This window comes from Nyctibius grandis, chromosome 3 (assembly GCF_013368605.1).
Source record: "Nyctibius grandis isolate bNycGra1 chromosome 3, bNycGra1.pri, whole genome shotgun sequence".
Lineage (NCBI taxonomy): Eukaryota > Metazoa > Chordata > Aves > Nyctibiiformes > Nyctibiidae > Nyctibius > Nyctibius grandis.
The window spans coordinates 107,252,773-107,273,609 of NC_090660.1; the positions used below are offsets into that span (position 1 = coordinate 107,252,773).

Below are 20,837 nucleotides of genomic sequence, written 5' to 3' on the forward strand. Positions count from 1 at the left end.
GTGGTAGAAAATGCAGGCTAAAGAAAATATTCTTGGCAAATTAAGGCATTATGCAAATGTTCCAGAGGCAATGAATAAGGAAAGCAAAAACTGATTGAAGACAGAAAATTATAAATAAACCCACTGAATTTTGGATTTTTTATTTCTGAATACAAAGCAGCTGACACAATCTCTGGAATAAGTCATTCAATGTATATTCATAACGTGCTGTAGCTGCTCTACTGAAATAGGGAAACAATATATAAATAAAAACCAGTAAACAGCAAAGGTATAGTGTGTCTAGAGCTGTTTATAGCATGTAAATAGCAAAAGCAGTGGAAATATATGCTACATGGAAATGTCTGTGTTTTAATTTCAGTAATATTTTGTTAATATTCAGCTGAGCTTCAAACAAGTCTGTCTCCCATGGTCTTACCTTAATGGAACAAAGGATTAAAAAGCGCTGGCTATTCCTTAAGAAGTGAAGGACACAAGCACAAACTGAAGTACCACAGTTAGGACTGATCATGTAACTACCACCTGGATAAACTGCAAGCTCTTTACTAGATACAAAACCAGAAGGAAACAAGGTATGTAGGAATTAGTTTAGATTTCTCAGGCATACTGAGGCAGAAGTGTGTATACTGACAACTGTTAATGACTTGATGCTAACCCGTAAATCTTAAATTCATATTTACAATACCTAGAATAAGCAACAACCACATAGCAAACTGAATTCAAACATAGTTAGCAAGTAATCTTTCTACGGAGTCACATTAGCTATGTTTTTGCCCCAGCTTCTAGTTTCTAGATTATAGAAAATTATGCTCTGCCCTGAGAGCCTCCTGCTTTTCAGTGCCTGGTAACGATTTTTTCAATTTCATTAGATAAATTCCTTGATATATCCCTCTTCTCAACTACCTTTTTCTCTGTAGGTTTCTATGATTTTGGAAAATATTGCTGCTTTATATGTATAAAGGGTCTCATTATGTCCCCATTTAACTCGTTAATATAGTTGTAAATTATTGATATTGAAACCATGTAATTCTAACACCAACATCTCACAGCAATACTTTAAAGTGATATTTGAATATAAAGAAATATCCTCTTCAACCAGAAACTGCCTGTGCAGTGTTTTCTTTTGGTGTGTTGAATAGGGGTGGGAGGAAACAAACACATTTTTCCACATTTCAGCCTCTGTTAGTTTATTACCAACAACAAAATGAATTGTCACAAATTTCACAGCAGGACCAGGCTACCAAGAGAAGAAAGTCTTCTCATAAAGAATCAGAATACACAAAGAATGTAAGCTGCTTAATAAATGGTGTTACCCTGAGGCTACTTCACATACTGTTAAACAACAAATACAAAAATTAATTGAGTTAATTACTCTGCTTTTTTTCAGTGGACAGTAAGAGTTAGTGATAGTATTAAGGGGAAGGAAAAAAAAAAATTTGATATACCTGTGAAAAAAAGTCATGTTTTGCATGTTTTATCTAAAAGACATCCAGAACTACAGATTGAAAGGAAAGCTGTGATGAGAACAACAGAATTTTCTCCATGTTGCTTGGGATTACATAATGAATTCCTAGTAGGCATATGAACAGAATCCAAGCACCCTACTCCTAAATCCTCCTTTCTAACCGTTATAAAGTAAGAGTCAGTCAGTTTAATGAGTGAACAAAGTGGTTGAAACAAAATGACAAAACCATTTTATTGCCTTTTCATGTTTTTTGCATTAAACTGTAACTCTATTTACTTTAGCATATTGGAATTCTACTAAAAAATAGAAAAGGAAGGAAAGGACGAACCACAGACTTGAGTTTGTTAGTGATCCCCACTAATGAATAACTAGTACCACAGTAACAAGCTAACAAATGTCTCCTGCTGTTTTTCTTTCCTAACATGCCTCTATCAGGCAGATCAGTTTGCCAGTTCCTCCAGTTGGACCAAGAGTAAAAGCTGTGGAAAAGAATGGACGTGTTACAATAAGTATAGTTGACTATGACTCCCTGCTTTCAAAACAGAACTCCAAAAACGCTATTCAGAAAGCTTTTAAAATAATATACAGAATTGCAATATAAAAATATTTCTTTATTAAAATGTTGCTATTTCATATGCATAGAAACCTTGTACACAGACGCTAAGCACTAAATATGAAGATTACAGCCCTGTGAAAATGTTTTCTTAAGAAACCCAAAGCTGGTAAGCACTTCAAACGAAGGGCTGAATCTCAAGTTCCATCTTCACAATTTGAGCTGAGAACACCCAGCAACTAACAGGAAGACTACATTCAGTGTCTGCAAAGATGCGAGGAAGGTATTGAGTGTCATGCAAATTCCATTAACACAAAAAAAGTCCACGCATATATTGGCCAAAACCAGGCAAGTGAGAAAATTCAACTAATCTGCTGTTCTCACATCTTCAACTAGTGCTGAATATTTCTGTGAACATTGTCAACACTCACATGATACCTGAAAAAAAAAAATTGTCTCCTCTCTACAGAGTGGTCAAGTTCTGATACTTTAATGGTAAAATTTATTCACTAATTCATGCATGTTGATGGCAGTAGCCCCATTCTTCCCCTTTCTGAGAGGAACAAGCATCTCCCAGAAGCGATTTGTTGATAAGGAGCTGGGGCTGCACACGTTGCCAATAATATTTATTACAAACGTTAACTGTTTCATAGTCTGTGTGTAACCTGAAAGAGACTTAAAAAAACTCCCAAACCCAACACTCCCTGTTAAATCACCAAAACAAAACAAAAAAATCTTAACTATCAATGATAGCTGCTTTCTTCCTGACCTCTCTCTACATCAAAAAGCCCTGAAGTAGAAGGTGTGCTTTCGGAAAGAATTAAGAGGGAGATAAAAGCATGTTTTAATGAAAAACAAGAGCTTCAACTTTTGCCACAGGGCTCACATTGCTTTTCCATAATAGGGGACCATCTCATCAGTAATGTAGTTGTCTTCCTGCAAAAAATGACTTAAGTGTTACCACTGTGGATCAGAGAGTCAAAACAAGTGTTTTGTCTCTCACAACTAGGACAATTCACCTGTATAATACAATAATTCTTGTTGCATTATAAAGGAACACCTGTAAGTGATTTTAAGGTGATTTATAAGCAAATGGAGTATATGCAACTTAGAATAGCTAAGCAAAGTTTCTGCAAGCAGTAAGAGCCTTTGTTTGCTCCTAAACAGATTTATTTAGACAAACTGCCTCACTCTGCATTTCCTTTGCTAAGCAGTCAGCTTAGCACTTTGTCAGCTGGCACTTCGACACAACAGACGAATAAACTGCCCTCCCCGATCTAGCGACAGGCAATTTAAATGCCTGCTTCTGTCTGTGCAAGGAATACGCCGTGCCTGTGCCTTCTAACACGTTTAAGAAATGGTCGTGTCTGCGTTAGTGAGTAAAGCTACTGTCAGTTCTGAATGAATGCCTGCTTTCCGAGTCCCGTCGAACTACATCGTTCATCCGTCCCATGGCCCTATTTGAGTCATTAATTGAAGGTACTGCTCTCTGCATTCGTAATTGGATGTACGACATTTTGCAGGCACAGCTACACATCCCTAATTGGCATGGTTCTAAACTACTCTTCATTCAAATTACTATTTTTTATCCCCTAAAAGATGCCGGTATTTCATAGTAGCCAGAGAGCAGCTTGAAAGAAGTAAATAGGCAATTCAAAACAAACGCATGCAATTGCTTCTCCTGCAGAGACTGACATATTACTCGCAGAAAGAATTCATTTAAATTAGAGTCCAGCTGATGGCAAAACCAGCTTAAACCACGGCCCAAAGTGCCATCTTTAAGAATTATGCAGGCTCCTAATTCAGCAGGAATGTATGGTTCACTCCAGAGAAGAGAATCCGTCCACTGCTGTAATCTGTCTTCCACCCAAATCCCATTCCGCAGCCATCAAATGTCCTCTCATATCTGCCAGAGATTCAGGTATGCTGCAGTGTGGGAGAGGGATGGTGGTTAAAATAATTACCTGTTGTCTATCTCTCAAAACAAGCAAGTTTAGAGGCAGCTGCTGGGGAACTGATCCAATCCAGCAACAGCCAAAATCCCCAAACCCATCCCATCCCAGCGGCGGGGGCTGAAGCAGCTCCGTTTTCTGGCTGGGAGTAGACACGGTGAAGACAACAGGGCTGTTCAGGAAGTTTCTCAACTCTTGTAGCTTTGTGTTAGGACAAAAGGAATGGATGGCAGTACCTCCAGCCAGCCAGATCCAATCCATTAGCCAAAACCTTTATTTGGTTAAACTAAATTGAAAACAGAAATAGGTGTACACAGAGCTCTGCTTAAATCACAGCAACTTTCTTAGGCAAATAAGCCCTCCATTTAAAAATATATGCATTAAGCACGTACCTGGGGGATTTGTAAGCCCACTGGACATTTTTTCATTCTGTGCAAAAAATTAACACACACCTTTTTCTCGCTGTTTTAGTGAATGGGCCTACCACGTGAAGTCAACCATTACGCATCAAAGAATTAAATTAGGTGCACAGAGGATGTCAGTAACCAGTAAGGCTTGGTGTCTCCTGAATGAGTGGCAGAACTATCAACGAGACACTGATCTCTGAGAGATCCATGTGGATCACTAATCACAGAAGTAAAGAACAGCAGAGGCCTATTACATCCACCAATTATTCCTCTGACCAATACATACTGCAGTTTCAATAGAGCTTTATAGTGAATTATTCATTGTAATTTTAAATGTCCAACACGATAAGGATTTCAAGACTTCCCTTGTAGATCTATAAAAGATAGCAAAATATTTTATTACTTGGAAACCTTTCCTAATATTTCAGCTTCAGCTCAAAACATATATTATGTTCCTCTCAATAAAGTATATCACACAGAACATCAATATATACCTTTTCAATATTTATATTTCACATATTTTAGCAATAGCTAAAACATTAGTGTGTTATCAGTATTATTTTGGTCCCAAATCTAAAACACTGTATTGTATGAGCTGCTACAAAGGAAAATAACTCCATCCCAGCCAGACCCAGTAAAAAGTGAAAACATACTTGATTATTAATCAGATGTCCATACGGTGCTAAACTTTGCAAGAAATAAAAACATGATAAAGTAGTAAAAAAGTACTACATAAAAATTCCAGAAGCATTCGGAAAACAGATAAAAGTAATTTCAAGTTGGAAAGACATGGATAAAAAAGGGAAAAAAACCAACCCGTATGTATTAGGTAAGAGGTCAAAGACTAAGGGAGAAGAATTGGCAGACGAAGTTCCTTATGATTTTTAGCCATCTACTATGAACTACTGTGTCTGAAGTAAGAAAGAAGATATTGTAACTCTGGAATGTTCAGAGACCCTCAATTAAATTCTCCATCTAGCTCTAAGAACTTCAGCAATAGAGAAATCTCATCAAATTAGAAGTTTCAGTACTTCTTTTCTCATACACACCAAAATAAGTGTGATTTCAAGTTTTTCTCTCAAGGATAGTTTAATCTCGAAAAAGTTGGTATCGACCACTTCTGCTCAAGTAACCGAAATATTTGTTGAACACTATACACACACACAAAATAAATACCTGGTGTAATACCCGCAATACTATGTGCTGACATAGCTACACCACTATCTGTGTATGACACATTTAGATTCAACACCATTTGATGACAATGAAGCTACAGAAAGATCTCTCAATAATCAGTAACCAGTGACAGAATAACCTAGAATTAAATGAAATTAAAGCACCCACAAGCTACATCTCTAAACTGGCATTACAGACAGAGCTCTAGTTGACACAGTCAATGGAGCCTACGAGCAATTCAGCTAACCCTATGTCGCTCCACAGGCTAACCTGAAGTACTGACTTGATCTTTGCTGAGTATAGCTAAAGCTTAGAAAACCTACTGCATAAACACATATATGAAGACAGGTGCTAATTTGGAACAGATGCCCACCTACAGTGACAATAAATGCAAAGCAAAGCACATCAAGAAAAAAACTACTGATAAAACAATGGGCTCTAAATTGACTCTTACAACACAGGGAAGATCAGGCTGTCTTTCTAATTTGTTCCCTGAAAAGATAAGTTCAATACCCAGCAGCAGTCAGAAAAGAAAACATAATGTGAGGAATCATTAAGAGAAGAGTTGAGCAGCAATGAAAAATGGGCCACAGAACCTATGTGGTCCATACCACTTCTCACTGGAAAACTGTCATCCTCTTTGTGAGAAACAGAACAGTTGCTTATGCAAAAGCAGCATTTCAGGGAGTTTAAGACAATCATTAGTGCAATAAGCATTTTGACCTTTTTGAAAAAAATTAAAATACTTTGTCTGACTTTATTCTCAGTTTTGCTTCAACATGATTTTTGTGTTAAAAGAAACAGACAATTCCATCCTATTTAAAATTAACACTGGGCACCACGAGTTGTTACCAATCAGGTCACAGCATGGAAACACACTGTTTCACAACACACTTCAGATATTTTTGTTGCATATTTTCTTACCTCCATCTCTTTCTTCCTCTCCTTCATTTAAAACAATAATGCAGATATGTTTCCTCAGCTGACGTGTGTTGGAGAACTTTCGATTGCATTTCCTACATTCCAAACTGCCTGGTGAGACTTCAGACAGTTCCAGTCCTTCTTCTGTCCCAGGTGGAGTTTCTTCACTTGGAACAGGGTTATTTTCTGCCACATCTTCATCCACACAAAACTTCTTAGTAGACCCTTTTGGTCTGCCCCTTTTCCTCTTCACCACAAGAAGTTCTAGAAAAGAAACTTAAAGTTAAAAAGAAGCTATAATTAAATTCCACAGCTAATTAGCTAATATTCATCTGATCTTTGAAAAATAGGAATATTAAATGAAGTTTGAGAGCCTCTATCCTCAAAGCTCAAAACAAGGTTAGTTTCACACAAACTTATTTTTAAGCAATGGTATTTGTTGGCATTTCTGCTAGCTGCAAAGCATTTGTGTTACTGAGATCAGCAGATATCAAAGTGCCACAGTTTTACAGAAATTACACTGCAAGCTCTCTTTTAGATCGTTGTATAACTGTATCAGCATGCATATTCTACAAAGTTACTCTACTGTGTTCTGGCAGTCTACAACAAGCCTTTTTAATTTAAATAACTCTCAAAGAAATTGCTTAAGTATTGAGATGTATTCAGAGAAAAACAATTTATCTTTTAAAACGAAAAGCTCATTGTCCTTTTAATAAATTGAACAATTACTCTCTAATATTTCCTGTGGTTCTTTATTGTTAGCATTTTCTAGCCAACAGTTGGTATAAAAAGTTGCTGGGAACAAATAAATCCCCAAAGTCATGCAAAAAATGTTTCAATAGTGTGTATTTTAAATAATTAAAATCAGAAGTCATCCACAATTCTTAATAAATACAACAAAACTTTACACTTCCATATTTCTGTAGAGACAACATTGACAAAATCAATGAGATGTAGCGAACATCGAAATGCATGACAACATAAAAAACTTCACACTCGTCCTTCCTGCTTAAGATTTCTCTCATCACTGCTGTAGTTTCTTCAAAAGCCAACTTGCTATCATCCACTCAGAGATGTAACTGTAGACTTCACTGACCAAACCAATTAGATCCCAAGAAAAAAAAAGTAGATACTCAAAGGGAAGAGTGGAATTTTCTGGGTAGTGATCGAGTTATTTTAGAAGATTTCAGCCTAGCTGTAAGTTACTTCTACCTAATAGTTTAATACAATGAAAAGAATCAGTCTCTGTCAGTCTCTTCCTTGTTAATCTTGGGGGTTGCTTGCTTGTTTTTTGCACTTCTTTATACTGTGCTTCTTGAGAAATTATCTCAAGATAAAAACTATACATTTTAGTTATTTACTTTTAACCTGCTCTTCTGCAAGAAACTGCCAGTTCACAAACAGCAAAGCATGGTAGCATTTAAATGATCTTTTAAAGTCTGAGCAGACATCTGGTGAAGTATCGGATCCACTCTGCGTATCTGCATAAAGATACATCTAGAAAAGCCTTCCTGATGGTATATGGAGAAAGAGGACACAGCCAGGCTTCTTGCAGGCTTTTAGGATTAATTTTATCTAGTGTTAGACACTTGACCTCTCAAATTAGTTAGTATTTGTCGTCTATATTGAAGGAACAGAGAAACTACTCTCCAGAGTGCAGTTCAGATCACGTAAGGCCTGAATCATCTCTGCATCCCAGGGTGACCAAGCTCCCAGTTTAAGAATCTTCAGTTACAAGCAGTGAATTCCAGCTTTGAGAATTAAAAGGTAAAAGAGCTTGATATGGTTGTCGTAATTGAAAAAAAATCCCAGAGTATAATGTGCATTAAAATCTGCTAAGTGAAATAGAACAGGTATGAAGCACCTGTTAGCCACCATCTTCATAATATTACAGGCAAAGACAAAGGACTGGCACATACTAAAATTTTGCTAAGAACTCTGTTTTTAGTGCTCAGAAGGAAACCAAGCAAATTTAAGTCTCATGCATGTCTCAGCTTATGGTAGTCACAGCAAAGACTTCCCTTAAAGTTTTCTGACACTAAAATACCTTCAAATCTTGAGACTTGTGCCTAAATAACAATAAAATTATTCCCCTCAGAATTTCATACTTTAACTGTTGGTTTGAGGATTTTCGCACAGCACAGATGGAAGAAGTATGAAATATGTCTCCTGGGTTAAAAGAGAGAAATGCCCAGTAATTAAGCAGCTGCTGCAGTTCCAAAGGCTTGAAAGTATCTTGAGATTATTCAAGCTAAGTCTGACAGTACTACACATAAATTGTACCTCTTATGAGAAACTTAAATTTCTCCTGCCCCTATTCCAGAAACTTTCAGCAAAACGAGTGTATATGAAGAACAAAGATTAAGAGCTGTCTAAAGCTTTTTATCAAGTATTCATCAAGCCAATAGCCTACCTTCTGCCTGATAAATCGAGACTGACAATGTAAGAGTCTGAAAAATCATGAAAGAAGAGAATATATATATGAAAAAAAATTAATACTTTTCAAGTACATGTGCCAGAAGACCTTACTAAATTGGTTGACTTAGAGCATATGGAAAAATAAATGACCTTAAGGAATCTTAAGGGAAGATGATGCAAGAGAACAGGAGGTGGTGGCAGCATCTTGTTCAAAATCTGTTCAACATTTCCCTTAAGTATACCAGGCAAACAAAAACCCACATAGAGAGACCATAGCTTTGAGTTAATCATGTAATTAATATCAAGTGAAAAAGAAAGCATTCTGTCTTGTTATAGGAGTGATTGAGCACCTGTCTGCTTAAATATAATGTAATAAGAACATTAAAAGTCTCATTACGAATAGGAAAAAAGCAACCCTTTCACCTAAGTTTTTGCAGCCCTCCCTCAGCAGTGTTGTGAATTTCTGTGCTACTGCACTCCAGTGAAAGCAGTTTTGTCAATTATCAGCCAAAAAGAGAGGGGTGATTTCAGTGCTCTCAAAACTTCTCTTTGCTACCATTGACGATATTTTAATATCCATCAATTGCAGCAATCAGTATTTGGTGCCTTGAGTTAAAGAAATTAACATGAAATTAAAACAAGCAAACAAACAACATTTATCTTCATGTCAACCTGTAACAAGGTCAGTTTGCCAACATGTCAAACATAATATGAGGAACACAGATGTGGATACTGCTCAGGTTACTATAAAATAATTAAATGCCAGGATTTGAAGAGTGAATGCAACCACAACATTCTTTTCATTCATTTACAATGCAATCATCAGATTATCCAACGAAAAGAAATTAAGCAGAATCAGGTAAAAGAGATATGCTGTTTCTTGACTGCTTTAATGTAAACTTAATGAAAAACAGAACAGCACTTTCACATTAAGATAGAAATTGAAACAAAATCTTATATGCAAGTGGAAATGTGAAAACTGCTCCTTCAGACAGTTGGTGGCAGTTCCTCTTCTATGGCCTACAAAATTATCATAGAATCATAGAACGGTTTGGGTTGGAAGGGACTTTAAAGATCGTCTAGTTCCAACCCCCCTGCCACCTTTCCACTAGTCCAGGTTGCCCAAAGCCTCATCCAATCTGGCCTCAAACACTGCCAGGGAGGGGGCATCCTCAGATTCTCTGGGCAACTTGTTCCTGTGTCTCACCACCCTCACAGTAAAGAATTTCTATGATTTTATGATTCTATGATAAATGGAAATGACTTAATGTTTACCTTGAGAAACAGTGTCTAGTGGAAAGATGTCCCTGCCCATAGCAGGGGGGTTGGACCTACATGATCTTTAAGGTCCCTTCCAACCCAAACCATTTTATGACTCTATGAATTCTATGATTCTAACATGACCATAAACTCCAGCTGTCTCTCTCTACCCAGCTTGCCACCAGCAAGCCATTCACGCTGCATTGTATTAATCACAGTTCAAAGCACCACCTAAGATTAACAATACACAGTAACTGAAGAGTAGTACATTGTCACTCATCTGTTAGCACATAAGCAAGTCAATCAGAAACATCATTGCTTGCTAGAAAAAAGAATCCACTCAACTGTTAAAAATAAAGTAGTATATTAAATAAATTTTTTAAAAATCCAACACTTATTTAAAGGACACTTAGTCAGAGGTAGAAGTTTTAAATTGGTCATTTAAAAGATTTTAAAAGTAAGATCCTGTTCCCCCAAGAACAAGTTAGTTGTTTCCGGGGATTTTACACTCATCACAGACTCACTGAAACCAGTCTTTATGTTGACTGGTATTGGATGAGCAATGGCAATATTCAGGGAAGACATTCTGTGCTCTGCTCTATAATTATGTACTCAAAGACATAAAAAAGGCACTCCAAAAAGAGAATAATGAAATAAACTATATGTCTTTTTTTATACTATTCCTTCATAGGAATTATTCACATAAGCTTCTACAAATCAGTCCATTTAACAATCAATTATCTCAAAAATATTCAGAACATGAGTAACACAGAACATTTCAATTTATGAGGCCTTCATGTTATTATACAGCAGAATTATATTTAATCAATCTCTTGAAGTTTAGCTAAGCAATATATATACACTTCTCAATCAGATTCTGTTGAGGTCTGTGATTGTTCCCAGTAATTCACAGAATGGTTGGGGTTGGAAGGGACCTCTAGAAACCATGTAGTCCAAACCCCTGTCAAAGCAGGTTCCTCTAGAGCATGTTGTACAGGGTCATGTCCAGGTGGGTCTTGAATCTCCAGAGAAGGAGACTCCACAACTTCCCTGGGCAGCCTGTTCCAGTGCTCTGTCACCCTCAAAGTAAAGAAGTTTTTCCTCATATTTAGATGGAACTTCCCGTGTTTCAATTTGTATCCTTTGCCCCTTGTCCTGACACTGGGCACCACTGAGAGGAGTCTGGTCCCATCCTCTTGACACCTGCTCCAAAGGTATTTGTAAGTGTTGATAAGATCCCCTCTCAGAGACCCAGCTCTCTCAGCCTTTCCTCACAAGAGAGATGCTCCAGTCCTCTGATCATCTTTGTAGCCCTCTGCTGGACTCTCTCCAGTAGTTACTTGTCTTTCTTGACCTGGGCAGCCCAGAACTGGACACAGTACTTGACTGGGATCAAACTACATAAAAATAGAGGTCCACAGCCAGATCTCCAGAGCACTAGGGCCTAGACAACATTTTTAAAAGTTTATTTTCAAACTAAACAAAGTTGAATAAAAGGAAACAAAATTAAAATAACAGTAATTTCACTGTTGAGTATTTTTAACTATTCATAGATTAGCCTGTAGACCATGTAGATCCCGGCACGACAACACTGTGGATTCCACTGGGCTTAATGAACCTCAGTACAGTGTCATACAAATACATGCAAATAAATCTCATCCACAGCCTTATATTGTTACTGTTATGTGTATGTATCACAGCACCTATCAACACCTCTCATCCCCCAAGCCTGAATGTGTGCTCTAGTTGCACCCTGTGTTCAAGTAAGGATGAGGCTGATGCATATGCCAGTTTTAAGTGACCTTAATGAGTTAAACTCCTTGGAGAATATTATGATACCCAGATTGTAACTTTCTTTAAGGTTTCATAATCTGTAGAGCATGTATCTCATAATGCAGATATAGCCTAAACCAAACAACGATCCATCAGGGAATAATACTATGAACAGATGAAGCCAGGGCCATTGATGCTGTCCCTCAAATGATCGTTACCAATTTGACTGAGTAGAAGCAAAAAAACCCAGGGTTTTGACAAGCACTTCGAAGGAGATGGAGATCATTGTGAAAACTTATGAAAGGAAACCCTATGCAAAAGTGGAGCATGAGTGACTACAGTTAACCTGTAAACATCTGTCATTTCCCAAAGAAAGATGTCACACTCCAGCGCTGGATAAAATGTGACCTCTGCTTAATTTGTATAACAGCACCATCTGCCTGGTACCCTTGGTTCCACTCGGTAAAAAAATTCTAACGTCACCCTACCAAAACGGTTAGGACAAATCAACTCCAAATAGATCACGATCTAACTATGGGAAAGTGGTGTGACTAAATAAAATTCAGCAGAGAGCACTGCCAATAAAATAACATTAGAGTAATAAACACATATTATTTAACTAGTATTTTACTTGTTCACAGTACTCATAAAATCATTAATTTATTACTCAGGCTCCATAAAGAGCTTCATTAACAATTCAGCATTCACTCATCTATACCAATTCTTAAGTAGCTACAGTGTTTACCAATACTTGGAAGAGAAACTATGCTTTCAAAGGACAAAAAGATGTTCATCTATCAGTCAATGAGTACTAAAAGGAAGTTGTAATTTCTAAGGCTGTCATTCATCAATCACTTCTTTTAGTGACAATACTGAATTACTACAAAGAAGGGTCCACTGAGAAAAAATTGTGTATTATAAACTTTTAAAGTTTTATCTGCTGCAGATTCCACAACAGGGGGGCAAAAAATCGATGCCTTGAAAGAAGAACTCTCCAAATTCCTATATTCAACTGTGAAATAACCTATTTTTTAAAACTGAACACAGGAAATAATTGAATAGGACTTCAGAAGAGACTACCCCCTTCCCCGATCAATCTGTGTGATGGGAAAGAAGAAATATTAAAGTATGTCCAGAATAGGAGTTGAAATCTATGCGAAAGTAATTTACCTTAACATTTTTACTGACAGCAGATGGCAAAGAGTTGGGCTACATAATCTGAAAAAGGTGGCACCATATGATCGTATTAGATGCTGAAAGTATTCACCAAGAATAATGAAAAATGTAACTTACAAATATGTTACTTAACATATGAATGTTATATTTTACATAATTAGATTTGCAAAGTTATTTTCTTAAAAGCTGCATGTGTCTAATTTCTGCTTCAGATCATAATGGTAATTACATGCTATTCTCATAAATGTACAATGCATGCTTAAGAACATACAATACAGAAAGTGCAGATAGTCCCTGACACAAATGCAAAAAGAAGTTTACAGAAGAGCCTTTTTACTAAAAGGAATAAGAATGTTACAAAGCACCAGTTTCACTGTGCTCAGAAATACAATTTAGTGAAGGGGTAACAGGAAACAAAGATTTAAGAAAGGAAGATGCATTCTGCATGCCTGAGAAATTAATTCTGTACAATTAAAATAAAATTAGAATGGCATTTTGAAACTTGATCTGATATTTATTCCTCTTCTTCTGATGCACTGTTAATTTTAGGGTGCATATAGGGTGAAATAATAATCTGGTGCAATTTTTCCTCACCAACCATCTGTGGAGATAGCAGCTATAGTCAAATACTGTATGACCATTATTGGAAATATCTTCTTATGTTGATGAAGTTAATATAACTATTGAATTACTGATGGTAAATAAATGAAGAAATATCACATGCATATGTCAATGACAAAAAAATTATTTTAAGTATTATATTAGAGTGTTTTTTATTCAAAAGCACATGGTTTTTAAAATCCAGAAATCATAATGACTGGAAAATCCTAGTAGCTGTATTAAGTAAGAAGTTTGCGAACAATATAAATCCACTGCTCAGTAAGGGTCTAAAGAAGACATAATTATGAAGTCTGAATTATTTTCAGCCCACTGCTAGCATTACAAAGGATTGCAACCGTAATCAGTTAAAAATTGAATGAATGTAACTTTTTCCACTGCAGAGTAAAATTGTTCTGTATAACTAATTCAACCTTTGACTACCAGATTGCTTTATTTACCAGTGCCAATATCAAAGCACAGTCATAAATTATAAATCATGCCACTTCCTTTTTGGAATAGAACTATCACTATTATCTGAATCACAACAAACAATTTAGACAACTCAAAAAGCACACCACCATTCCCAAGCCTCAAGACACACCCCTGTCCATGGTGTCCTGGTTGCTTTCCAGTGCTATCACACAATCTTCCCACTGCTATCACACAGCTGAAATTAAAGCTGTAGGAAGCAGACTTTGCTATACTTGGCATTTAAAATTTATGGACCAATGTCATCATCCCCTATCACATGCTGAGATTATACACATCTGTTCTCTGATCTGTTCTGCACTGAATGAAATTCAGAGTGGCAGTTGTACAGCAACCATTATAAAAACAAGCTATGTAAATTATTCTATACACAATGAAGAATCATCACACCACAGGTTTTATTAAAAAAACTAAACGACTTTGAAAATTACATTCCTCTCAATTTATGAATGTACCTTCTCCATCTTTGTTTATGTTTGCGGGTACTGTTAGAGGTTGGAGCGGAATAATGATGTCATCCACACTGGTCCCTTCTTCTGTATGCTTCTCAGAGACATGAGACAATAGTTCGGATTGATTTGGCGAAAATAAGTTACAAAGCTTACACATGAAGATGGAATTGATCCCTGAAAAATAAGTTTAAAAACAAGGAGTTAGTATTTCCAAATTTAAGTTATTTATTTATATTACCACTAGTTATTGAGATTTTGGTTCAGCTAAAACAGTAACTATCAGTTAACTTAATACACTTAACAGACAGCAACAAGCTGAAACAAAGCATGTTACATCGTTAAAATGAGACTTTCATAATAAATCCCCAAAATGAATTAATATAAGAAATGGTTAAACTTCTACCCAGAACCTCGCAGGGCAAAAAATTTCTTCTGGCTCAGATCTTAGAAATTTTCTAACAAGACCCAAAAGGAAGCAGGATAGATTAAGACCTTTTTTTCCCTTCCAGCCTCAGACACCATTACATTTCTGTAATTTTACCATATGTTTGAAAAAATATGAAAGACATTAAGTCATTGTCCAGGTTTGTTGTGTGTCACGTTGGTATAAATGCAAAATATTTTATCCTTACAAAGCAGCTCTGAAATACAGCCTGGCTCCAAATTCAAATTTATATTCATAGACCTCACTGTTCTTTCCTATATGTACTTAACCTTTCTACTTACTTCACCTAAGCAAGTGCTGGAAACAAAAGAAGAAAGGAAGAATTAAATACCTTCATTATAGTAACATTTGTTAGAAAATAAATACATTTTATAAAAAATGTATTCTTTGATGCGTAATTTTGCCTTAGCACATTACCATGAGCATACATTGTGATTTAAAAAAATCTTAAGTGCATGGCTTCAGCGGTTATTATCCTTAGATGTGGCCCTGCCACTAAGAAAAGGGTGAGGAGGAAGGTCAAAACATCTGCAGCGCTGTAGACCACAAAATTTTGCATCATATGACAGTCCCAGCTATGCAACCACATCGTCTTCCTTTCTCCTAGCCATTCACTTCAGAGCTGTACAAACACATAGTTTTTTCTTCTTTTATGTCAATATTTGAAAGAAAAATATTAGGCCTCGTCTTGACCCATCTACATGGAGAAAAATGGGCAGGAATAGGAGGAAAATTTAAGGAGAGGAAAAAAAGTTTTGCTCTCAAAACAAAACACATCATATCGGCCTCAGAGGCAATATTAATATTCGACATTAACAAAAATACCTAGTATTTCATATGCTTAGACACATAAGTTCTATGAAAGATTCCTGTTGATTCATAAAAAAACCCCAACAAACTAAAAACCTTTGAAGGAGCAGCAAATGAAGAATTTCATTAAAACTTCCCTCGATCAATGCTTTGAACAGAAATTTTACAGAACTTTTTAGACAAAACTTGGTTTGTGTTTTTTTTTAATTCGCAGGTAGTCGAGGTGTGTTGTGAAAGCAAAGCCACAAGAGAGTAAATAACAACAAAGAAGGGTTAGTATAAAGTTAATAATTCAGAAAAATACAGCTTAAAAAAAAGCTCACAAACTTTTGGCAGAGAGTTAATTCAGAGGACTTTGTTTGCTTTCTAAAACAGTTGTCACTTGTTTTAACGGTTTGATTTTTCAACAGTCCCTGCTCCCTTCAGTGTCCACTGAAACCTAGTAACAACCAGGAACCAATTTTAACAGCACACTTGTTCTTCAGCTACATATATAAACTCCTGGCCCAGAGATTGGTTTCAATTGCTCCTCTCCCTTCCACCTCCCTAAAGAAAATTAGACACACACGCTCACTGAAAACAAACTGGAACAACCAATGTTATTAGAGGTACAAACCAAACCACAGATTAGCCGGATAAGTACAGAAATAAAGTGGTATTTTGTGAACTTTCGACGAATCTGGGGGGAAGAGAACAGGGAAGCTGTATTTTCAGACCTGTTTTCAAAACAATCCCAAGCAAAGATCACTACCCCTATTCCACATTATTCCCCTCCTTTCATGACACACTACTTATATGGTTCACCCCACTCAAGAAAAATCCATCTTTAAGGTGTTCTGAATGTTAGGAACAGCAGAGCTGGCTCTCTTTTACACTTATTTGCACGTGAAACTATAACAAAAGCATCCTCATCTTCAGAAATAAGACAACTATCTTAAAACTAAAAGGCAGAGCATGCCTTCACCTCTTTTAAAACGTCTCTAAAAACCAACTCAAGTACTGTTCCTCTTGTTTGTAACATACTCTGTATTACACAGAGAAGCAGCCATGTAAAATGTGTAACACACTCCCTGTGTTCCTAGGAGCTCGGCAGGGCTCCTTCTCAGGCATTCTGCTGTCTTGAGCACACACACATTTCCATTTTGATTGCAGTATGTTAACAATGGAAATGTTCCTTCAGATCAGTTCCTTTGAACTAGTTCTGCTCTAGTTAGTATTATTTTTTTTCTTTTTAAAACACGAATGAAGCCTGCTATTGACCCAGCAGATGACAACTGTTCTCTCTAAATGTAAATGCACATTTAAGATTCACACTACAAAACCTATGAGCTTTTACCCAAAAGTTTAACTAACACCAAACGCTGAAACTCCATTATTTAGCTGACACTTCTATTTTGAGGTTTTACTTGCCACTGTTTCTGCTTCCTGACCTGCAAGTTGTTTTCCCTAAAAGTTTTTGTGTCTTTGTGTCTCCTGTCTCCTCCTTCAACAGCTGTAATCAGGACTCACACGCCACTTTTTATCTCTCACTCCTCCCAGTGAGGACTTGGAGAGGGGCATAATAGCAAGAAGAATCCCCAGAAGTCTGGTTGTTTGCAGTGCCTAATTACACAAACCCTTGTTTAAGGTCTTTCCAAAAAGCTTTCAGGATTCACACAAAGTAATAAAACCATGGGAAACCATCAAACAGAAGTAAAGCTGGAACAAAACCAGAAATGAACAGCTCAGGTGGCAGAGAACAGTAGAACAGCGTGAGTGTTAGTGAGGGCACGGAAAACACCAGGAGAGTATGCAGAAGATGTATGTGCTTCGCTCAGAGGTGAGATGGAAACAAAACTGAGTAAAGACATTATTTAGGAAGAATGACTGGAAAAGGAGGTCATAAAGCAGGGGATAAATCATGCTGATCACGGGCCTAAACAACTAGATTAGGAGCAAGCAAATGATAATTGATTAAACAGTTGCTAATTAGGTGGTGTAGCAATAAAGCAATGAATTATAGTCAATTAAGCGTAAAAATCAAATAAGCAATAAGTTAATTAACTATTCAGGGAATCAATGATTAATTAGTGAATAATTAATTACATAGGAAATCAACAGAGCAATTAATTAGACAGCAATTAAATATGCAGAGAAAGAAAAGAACAGTAATCAAGTATGCAGGTAGACAAACAACAGCAATTTCAGCCAAGACCAACTCAGAACATTCCGTTCACTAAACACGCTTTGTGTTAATTCATTATCTTCAGTTTGCCCATATAAACTGTGCTAAGTGTACACTCAAACAAATAATACCAGTTATTTTCTTCTTAAATGGAAAAGTGGAAAATTAAGCTATAATGTAAATGAAGCCATTTCATTTATTTTTAAATTCTTCCAAAGATCTCAGCATATTTCTTAATTAGTTAATTTTTTTCTTTATACTGAGCAAGTATACAACTAAGGGAGACTAACAAATGGATTACTAAAAACAAATAGAAAGTTGCAGACTAGGAAGCAGGTTCCCTTATTCACAATCCCCTTCACAAAGCATAAAACAGTACCTGTGCTGTTTCGCTTTAAAGTTGGAGCAAGGAGGAGAGAAGGGGGGAGAAAGAAGCACTTACCTTAGAAAAATCACTGAAATTAACAGTATTTAAGCAAATCAGGTAATACGTTATTGCCAGGTAATACGTTATTGTCATACATACAATGATTGAAAGTATGACAAAACCTAGTCCAGAGTTAATTTTGACTAACCAAAAACTTCCATCTTGCATAAAAGGTAGGCTACGGGTTGGGTATTGTTTTCTTTTATTTTTAAATAACTATTATCACAAGAAACACAGAGCAAGGAAACAAATCTGTATTTATGTGCCATACATCACAGAATCACAGAATCACAGAATGTTAGGGATTGGAAGGGACCTCGAAAGATCATCTAGTCCAATCCCCCTGCCACAGCAGGATTGCCTAGACCATATCACACAGGAACGCGTCCAGGCGGGTTTTGAATGTCTCCAGAGAAGGAGACTCCACAACCTCTCTGGGCAGCCTGTTCCAGTGTTCGGTCACCCTCACCGTAAAGAAGTTTTTCCTCATATTTAAGTGGAACCTCCTGTGTTCCAGCTTGCACCCGTTGCCCCTTGTCCTGTCAAGGGATGTCACTGAGAAGAGCCTGGCTCCATCCTGATGACACTTGCCCTTTCCATATTTATAAACTTTAATGAGGTCACCCCTCAGTCTCCTCTTCTCTAAGCTAAAGAGACCCAGCTCCCTCAGCCTCTCCTCATAAGGGAGATGTTCCACTCCCTTAATCATCTTCGTGGCTCTGCGCTGGACTCTCTCTAGCAGTTCCCTGTCCTTCTTGAACTGAGGGGCCCAGAACTGGACACAATATTCCAGATGCGGCCTCACCAGGGCAGAGTAGAGGGGGAGGAGAACCTCTCTCGACCTGCTGACCACACCCCTTCTAATCCACCCCACGATGCCATTGGCCTTCTTGGCCACAAGGGCACACTGCTGGCTCATGGTCATCCTGCTGTCCACTAGGACCCCCAGGTCCCTTTCCCCTACGCTGCTCTCCAACAGGTCTGCCCCCAACTTGTACTGGTACATGGGGTTGTTCTTGCCCAGATGCAGGACTCTACACTTGCCCTTGTTATATTTCATTAAATTTCTCCCCGCCCAACTCTCCAGCCTGTCCAGATCTCTCTGAATGGCTGCGCAGCCTTCCGGCACGTCAGCCACTCCTCCCAGTTTTGTGTCATCAGCGAACTTGCTGACAGTGCACTCTATTCCCTCATCCAAGTCATTAATGAATATATTGACTAGAACTGGTCCCAGTACCGACCCTTGAGGGACTCCGCTAGGCACAGACCTCCAACTGGACTCTGTCCCATTGACCACCACTCTCTGGCTTCTTTCCTTCAGCCAGTTCACAATCCACCTCACTACCCGATCATCCAGACCACACTTCCCCAGTTTAGCTGCGAGGATGCTGTGGGAGACCGTGTCAAACGCTTTACTGAAATCGAGATAGACCACATCCACAGCTTTACCATCATCTATCCACCGGGTTACGTCCTCATAAAAGGCTATCAAGTTGGTTAAGCATGACTTTCCCTTGGTGAAGCCACGCTGAGTGCCCCTAATGATCCCCCTGTCCTTGATGTGCCTAGAGACAGCACCAAGAACAAGTTGTTCCATCACCTTTCTGGGGATGGAGGTGAGGCTGACCGGTCTATAGTTACCCGGCTCCTCCTTCTTGCCCTTTTTGAAGACTGGAGTGACATTCGCTTTCCTCCAGTCCTCAGGCACCTCTCCCGTTGCCCACGACTTAGCAAAGATGATGGAGAGTGGCCTAGCAATGACTTCCGCCAGCTCCCTCAGCACCCACGGGTGCATCCCATCAGGGCCCATGGATTTATGGACATCAAGATTGCTTAATTGGTCCCTGACCCAGCCCTCATCAAACAAGACAGATTCCTCCTCTATCCTGACTTCTTCTGGGGCCTCAGGGGTCCGGGGCTCCTCAGGACAGCCTCCAGCAGTATAGACAGAGGCAAAGAAGGCATTCAGGAACTCCGCCTTCTTTTTATCCTCTGTCTCCAGGGCCCCCACCTCATTCATCAGTGGGCCTACATTGCCTCTAGTGTTGGCTTTACCTGCAATGTATTTGAAGAAGCCCTTTCTGTTGTCCTTGACCTCTCTTGCAAGGTTTAATTCCAAGGAGGCCTTAGCTTTCCTAGTTGCCTCCCTACATCCTCTGACAACAGACTTATATTCCTCCCAAGTGGCCAGCCCCTCCTTCCATGATCTGTACACCCTCTTCTTCCACTTGAGTTTGCCCAGCAGTTCCCTGTTTAACCATGCAGGTCTCCTGGTACCCTTCCTTGACTTCCTACCTGCTGGGATGCTCTGATCTTGAGCTCGGAAGAAGCAGTCCTTGAATGCTAACCAAC

The 20,837-nt window shown here is 38.0% G+C and overlaps 1 protein-coding gene across 1 annotated transcript in view; it reads right to left on the minus strand.

Annotated features, from left to right (window-relative positions):
* ZFAT (zinc finger and AT-hook domain containing) overlaps positions 1 to 20,837 on the minus strand; it is a 106,676-nt gene that overhangs the window by 65,392 nt on the left and 20,447 nt on the right. Inside the window, exons 2-3 of the mRNA XM_068396230.1 lie at positions 14,643 to 14,813; positions 6,475 to 6,735 (exon numbers count right to left, since the gene is read on the minus strand). Of these exons, the coding sequence (XP_068252331.1) occupies positions 6,475 to 6,735; positions 14,643 to 14,813 (432 nt within the window). The remainder of the gene's footprint in view (positions 1 to 6,474; positions 6,736 to 14,642; positions 14,814 to 20,837) is intronic.